At 57.7% G+C, this 6,685-nt stretch overlaps 1 protein-coding gene across 4 annotated transcripts in view; it reads right to left on the reverse strand.

The window, feature by feature from the left end:
• Positions 1–6,685, reverse strand: part of PDE4A (phosphodiesterase 4A) — a 44,610-nt gene that overhangs the window by 3,466 nt on the left and 34,459 nt on the right. For all 4 annotated transcript variants that reach the window (XM_045290327.1, XM_004716839.2, XM_045290325.1 and 1 more), the window contains 7 exons: positions 6,449–6,678; positions 4,741–4,839; positions 4,487–4,651; positions 4,155–4,254; positions 3,901–4,055; positions 3,489–3,611; positions 3,000–3,182 (listed from right to left, as the gene is read on the reverse strand). In XM_045290327.1, the coding sequence (XP_045146262.1) occupies positions 3,000–3,182; positions 3,489–3,611; positions 3,901–4,055; positions 4,155–4,254; positions 4,487–4,651; positions 4,741–4,839; positions 6,449–6,678 (1,055 nt within the window). The remainder of the gene's footprint in view (positions 1–2,999; positions 3,183–3,488; positions 3,612–3,900; positions 4,056–4,154; positions 4,255–4,486; positions 4,652–4,740; positions 4,840–6,448; positions 6,679–6,685) is intronic.

Raw genomic sequence — 6,685 nt, forward strand, 5'->3', positions numbered from 1 at the left:
TCCTCACTGCATGGAGTTGATTCTGGCTCAGGGAGAGGGACCGAGGCAGCGGCTGTAACCTGAACTTGAACAGACTCGTGTGTGGTCCGGGGCGGAGCAGCGTTTCATTCTGCTACACAGCGGGTCGCTGTGAGTCGTAACTAACTCAAAGGCACTGAACACCACCACCAGCACCACCACCACCACCACCACCGGGTCGAGTGGTGTTAGGCTTTTAGATGGTAGGCGTTTGCAGTTAACTTGAACTTGATTAATTTTTGTGCTCTCCTGTCAGTTAGTTGCCGTCAAGTTTATTCCGATGGATGGCTACCTCCTGGCTGCAGAGCTGCTCCCGAGCCTGTTCCAGGCAGTTCAAAACCCTTCGGGAAGCAGGTGACCAGGCCTGCTGCCCAAGGTGCCACGGGGTTGGCTGGAACCGTCAACCTTTCAGCTAGGCGTCAAGTCTTGAGAGTTATGTTTTGTTTTTAAAGTTCTGTCTGCACTTAAGATCTCTATGGGCCCCCACAGTGGCTGCATTGGGGGGTTCACCCCCGAGAACAACGGAGGATGGCGCGGAATCGGGTACCATTCTGTTCTGTTGTGGGGCCGCTCGCTCTGAGTCAGAAGCAAGTCCTCCATGCCCCCCTCCTTTTTTCCTGGCTGCCCCTCTACTTTACCAAGCACAATGTCCTTCTGCAGGGACTGGGTTTCCCCTGAGAATGCATCCAAAGTATGTGAGCTGAAGTCTCGCCACCCTGGCTTGTAAGGAGCTTGCTGGCTCTACCTTCTTCCAGGACAGGTGTGTCTGTTCTCCTGGCAGCCCACCATCCTGCCCATCTTCTTTGCCAGGACCATAACTCAGGGGCATCGGTTCTTCTCCCGTCTTCCTTATTCAATGTCCAACGTTCACATGCACAGGAGACGATTGACAATGCACCCGGATAATGACTAAATCGTACATCCGCTACTTTTATCCACTGGGCTGCTCTGAGTCCCGAGCGGGAAACGGAGGAACCACTCCATGACCCTGGAAACATCCCCAATACAGCCGATAGAAAAAACCAAAACACACACGAAAGAGGCGCTCTTTAGATTAACTGGCTTACAAACACAAGTGTAGAAAACCCCGAAGGGTGGGAGTGAGGATGGTGGGCTTGGTTTTCTCCCTGTCATTTGCAATCCCCTCAACGTGCCAACCAAAGCTGGACAAGGCTGATTCCTTCCGAAAAAAACGAGGGAGAAACGATGCCTTTGCATTAGGGGGTTGGCAAAGAATACTGAACACTCCACGGACTGCCAAAAGAGGACTGCCAGAAAATTCCTTGGAAGTCAGGATGGCGAGACTTCATTTCACTTGAGACCCATGGTCAGAAGGGGCCAGTCCTGGGAGAAGGACCCTCCGGAGGAAGGATTTATACAGGGCCATGGGTTCACGTGGGGCCGGAACGGGGCAGTGCTTCCTCCTGTTGTCCCATGGCTAGCTCTGAGTTGGAGCTGATTCGATGACACCTATCAACAACAAAGCGGACATGCGGCAATGCCTGGTGGTCATTGTGGTTGTCACAACTTGATGGTGCAGTGCAGGGTTCCAGATATCTAGTGGGTGGAGCAGAGAGAGGCTGCTCACATACCCTCGCTTGTGCAGGCAGCCCTGCCTCGAAGAACGAGGGAGCTTCAGGGCTGAGGCTGAGAAACCTGGTCTGCCCGGGCAGACACACCAAAGCAAGAAGGGTGACGTTCACCCACGAGCAGCCTGAAAGAGGGGGCGGGCAAGACACGGGCACGTTTGCTCTGTCCAGATCAGTCTTTTACAACCGAGACGGCGTTCCTGCATCACCTGGCACACGAACCAGTCACTGCGCCTCATTTTGAAATCCGCTGAAAACCAGGGGGCGATACGGGTCCCTGGGTGGTGGGGATACTTCACATGCTCAGCAGGCAACCAAGAGGTTGGTGGTTCGAATCCACCCACAAGCACCTCGGAGGAAGATAGTTCTGGGGACCTACTTACAAATCACCCACCTGGAATGGACACCACTCTAGATCAAAATCCTCTTGGGACCCACGTGGAGTCACAACTATGAGTCAACTGATGCGGCAGTAACTGGTTCAGGGTGGGATTTTTTTTTTTTTTTAGGGAGAGCAGTTACCACGGTGATGGAGGCCTGCCTGCGGGTTGCGATGCTGCTGAACAAGTGACAGCAGAGATTCCAGATTAAGAATGAGGAGGAGAGGCCTGGTGATCCGCCCCTCCCCCCCTTATTTCTTATTATAAACAAACTCCGGAAATTTCTTTGAACCACATGGTCCCATCAATCCCTGCGAGCTGTGCATGCAGCTGCCCTGGGTTCGCAGGGACTCAGTGACAATGGTTGACATGTGACAGGGCTCACCGGCTAAATCCACTCACTGCCATCATTGGGCGTTACCATAACCTGCCATGTCTCCCTCCTTGTCAATTCTGACTCATAACGACCCTCTAGGGTAGGGTAGAAGTGCCCCTATGAGATTCTGAGACTTGGCGGTAGTAGAAAGCCTTGTCTTTCTCCTACGGAGCGGCCAATGGTTTTGAATTAGTGACTTTGAGGTAGCGCCCCAAAACTTAACCAAGAGGCCACCAGGTGACCAGACATCCTGCTTTGGGCGGGACAGTCCCGATTTTTAACAATTTGTCCCACGTCCGTCAGCGTTTTTAAAAAGTCCCGATTTTTGGAAAGAATGCACGACAGGCTAGGGTATACGGTTTTCCATGGCCATGTGGCTATTTTGCCAGGATAGGAGTTTTATCAATGGTGTCCCGCTTTACCAATGTTAAAATCCGGTCACCTTGACCTCAGACTACATCAAGCTCTGTAACGAGGAGTCGAATGTGGGTCCTTATAGATATTCGCCTATCAGGTCTTCTCCACATGAGCCCCCAGAAAACGTGGACGTTTTTCCATCGAGAGAGGGGGTGGTGCTGAGAAGAGACCACAGGGCCGGCGGCAGGCGCTCCGGGCCAGGCCAGGTGGGTGGCGTACCTGGGACTTCTCCACCGAGGCCGTGTGCTTGTCGCACATGGGGCTGATCTCCATGCCGCGCTCGCGCTCGCGGTCGCCCTGCTGGAAGAACTCGGCCATGATGCGGTCTGTCCACTGCCGGTACAGCTCCAGGGGCTTGGTGGGGTTGCTGAGGTCGGCGCAGTGCACCATGTTCCGGAGGACCTGCCAGGCGAGGGCCGGGGGCCTTCAGAGGCCGGTCCCGGGCCTCCTATCAACCATCTGGGGGTCAGCGAGTGGGGAGAAGCAGCGGGGTGGCGGAGAAGCAAGCGGTGAGTAGGAGGGACGAGGGGTGGAGGAGGTAGAGGTGGGTGGGAGCAGGGTGGGCGATGGAAAGGGGCTGCAGGGAAGGGAGGGCAGCGGGGGTTGGGAGATACAGGAATGGGGAATGGGGGAGAGGCAGCAGGCCAGGTGCTGAGGGATGCGGAAAGGGTTCAATCTCCCTATGGACTGAGGGGCGGGGGATGCCACCTGGATTCGGTCAGCGTAGTTGTCCAGCAGGAGGACCCCCGAGCTGGTCACTTTCTTGGTCTCCACCATGGTCTTCAGGTCAGCCAGCAGCGACATGTGCTTGGACATGTCCGTGGCCAGCACCTGAGGGGCAGGGGCTGGCTCACACGCCCTTGAATTTGTCCCCCCCTGCCCCCTCTCTGGTTCCGCCTCTCCCAAGACAGGCCCTCCTCTGGCCTGCAGAGGCTCCAGCGGTCCCTCTCCAGACCCCGCCCCCGCCCCTGAAGCCCCTCCCCTCCTCCCTAGACCCCGCCCCGAAGCCCCTCCCCGCCTCCCTCAGGCCCCGCCCCCGAAGCAACGCCCCTCCTCCCTCAGGCCCCGCCCCTGAAGCCCCGCCCCGCATCCCTCAGGCCCCGCCCCCGCCCCCGCCCACCATGTCGATGACCATCTTGCGCAGGCTCTGCCGCTGGCGCTTGCTGAGGTTCTGGAAGATGTCGCAGTTTTCGTCCTGCAGCAGCTTGAAGCCCACGGCCAGGTGGTGGTTCTCGAGGACCGACTCGTCGTTGTACATGAGGGCGAGCTCTGAATCTGCGGCCCGGGGCAAGGTCAGGGGTGGGCCCACCAGGAGCCCTGGCCATCCCTGCCCCACCTCCATCGGTTCTGGCAGCCCCGCCCCAGCCCACTCACTGGTGTTGATAAGGAATTGGTTGGAAACCCCAGGGTGGTCCACATCGTGGATGGCGGCCGCGAAGAGGGCGGCGAGAATCTCCAGGTCGGTGAACACGGCCTGGGAGTGGACAGAGGGGTCAGAGAGAACTTGAGTTCAGGCAGGGAAGTAGGGGTCAGAGGAGGAGAGGCTGAAGAGATGGGGGGCGGGCAGGGAGGGAGGAGGGCTCAGAAAGATGGGGGAGCCCCTGAGGGTTTGAGAGACCGGGGCAGGGCCCAAGAGATACAGGGCATCAGAGCTGGGTGCTCAAGGAGGGTGAGGGTTCGGGAGACATGGGGTGGGCGGGGCTCACGTCCAGCGCAGGTGTGGCCAGGAGCACGTGGGTGGACTGCAGCACATCGGCTGCATGCAGGCTGTTGTGGTAGGCCACGTCCCCGTGGTAGTGGTCCTCCAGGGTCAGCATGTACGTCACCATGGTGTCCACAGGGATGTGGAACTTCTTCAGCAGATCCCGCTCCTGTGGGCAGACCGGGATGACCTTGAGCCCTCTCCCCCGCCCCCACCTCCACTACACCCCACCTCCACCCTGCCCCATTCAGCGCCCACCTGAAATATCGTGTACATGATGCAGCCCAGGGATCGGCCTCCGGCGTAATCTGACACGCAAAAGATGTTCAAGCCCCACTTGTTCAGGTTCTCCAGTTCCTGGTGGGGGCAGAGGACACAAGGGCAGAGGTCAGGCGCCTCCAAGTCCCAGAGAAGGCACCCTGGCCTTCCAGACCCTGCCCTGGGGTTTTGAAGCTCTTGAAACAGATGCTGGTTGTGGGTAGCATGGCAGGGCTTTCTCAGAACTGACCTCCTGTGTCCTACTTGGGCTGACCACCCTGTGGCCCCAGCTGCCATCCGTGACGTGTGACAACCGGCCAAGCACTGGGCTAAGCACCTGGTTGCACCTGGTTGTGAGGGGACAAAGGCCCAAAGAAGGAAATCGAGCCCCCAGTGGCAAGGCCGGGATGTAATACCCCCGCTGCCCCCCCCCCCCCAGCATAGCAGTTTCCCATGTTTTTCCCAAATCCAGGTGCCCTGGGGGCAGGCACAGTGGGTATGTGTCGGGCTGTTCACTGCAACGTCAGCGGTTGGTAACCACCAGCGGCTCCTTGGAAGAAAGACAGGGGAAGTTCTACCCTGTCCTCCGGAGTCACTAAGTTTTTGCTCTTCCTCAGCCCAGGGTCCCCTCCAAATCATGGAGACCCCATGTGACCAGAGGAGAACTGTCCTCCACAAAGTTCTCAGGGACTAGGTTTTCAGCACCAGACTGCCAGGGCTTTCTTCCGCAGCACCTCTGGGTGGACTGGAACCACCGGCCGTTCAGGTAGCAGAGCCGCTAGCACATTGTCGTGGTGAGGTGCTGTCGAGTCCACTCGGACTCCGACTGACCCGATTGACTCCTCTGTTTTCCTAGACTGTCCTCTTGATGGGCCAGAAGGCCAGCTCTTTCTTCCTACTGACACGGAATGGGTTCAAACACCCAGCCTTTCTGTACGTGCTCAGCGCTTAGCACCTTCCCTAGCACCCTGTAGGTGCACAAGGTGACTGAACAGAGGACCCACCAGTCCCTGGCATACAGAGATCTGTAGTAAAAGGGGGTGGGGGTGGGGGCTTCAAACTGTTGTGTACTAATATTTATTGCTTTATACATAAACCAGACCAGCACTTGCAGTTTTCCACCCAAACGAAATCTGTGTGGAAACATAGACTGAAAAGATATCAACTGTCCCTGCACGTGTTGAAGCTCCCTCGATGTGTCAGTTGAGTGAGCCACCGTGCTGAGACCCACACACTCATCATTCTCCATCACCCAGGCCGTTCTGCATTCTGACTCACAGCGACCCTACAGGACAGGGTAGAACTGACCCTCTGGGTTTCCAAGACTGTAACTTTTGACAGGAGCAGAAAGCCTCATCTTTCTCCCGCAGAGGGGCTGGCTGGTGTCTTCAAACTGGTGACCTTGAGGTTAGCAGCCCAAAGAGCAAGCACTGTACCCCCAGGGTTCCTTCTAAGACCCACAGTAGCTTCCTCTTCCAGAAGACATGGCGTGGGTGATACCATCCATCCCTGGAGTCCCCCCAGCTCCAGGCAGCCACAGTGGGTCCAACTCTCAGGCCAGAGAAGCCTGTGAGGTCTGGCTGTGGCCAGGGTCTGGCTGAGCCCACGCCCTTGCTCTGTGACCTGCCCCCACACCCAGACTTTCTTAGGCTCCCAGGAAACCCTGACTCCTCCATCCCAGCCCGCCCCCGCCCCCGCCCCCACCCACTTGGGCCAGGAGGTCCTCTTGATTGCTCTTCACGCCGAAGCGGGGGATGCTGGAGTTGTCCAGGCTGCTGCCGTGCCTCAGTTTCTTGACTCCGGTGATCTGCGACATGGGCTGGAGGTGGGGTGCGGGGGGCGAGAGCTGCTGAGAGTGCTGGCGCTGCCACGCAGGCTGCTGCTTCTCCTGATGCTCCTTCATCATGGGGGACGGGATCTCCACTTCATTCTGCTTGTCTGCACC

The sequence above is a fragment of the Echinops telfairi genome, unplaced genomic scaffold (genome assembly GCF_000313985.2).
Source record: "Echinops telfairi isolate 266 unplaced genomic scaffold, ASM31398v2 ScPeMD7_36;HRSCAF=134, whole genome shotgun sequence".
Taxonomy (NCBI): domain Eukaryota; kingdom Metazoa; phylum Chordata; class Mammalia; order Afrosoricida; family Tenrecidae; genus Echinops; species Echinops telfairi.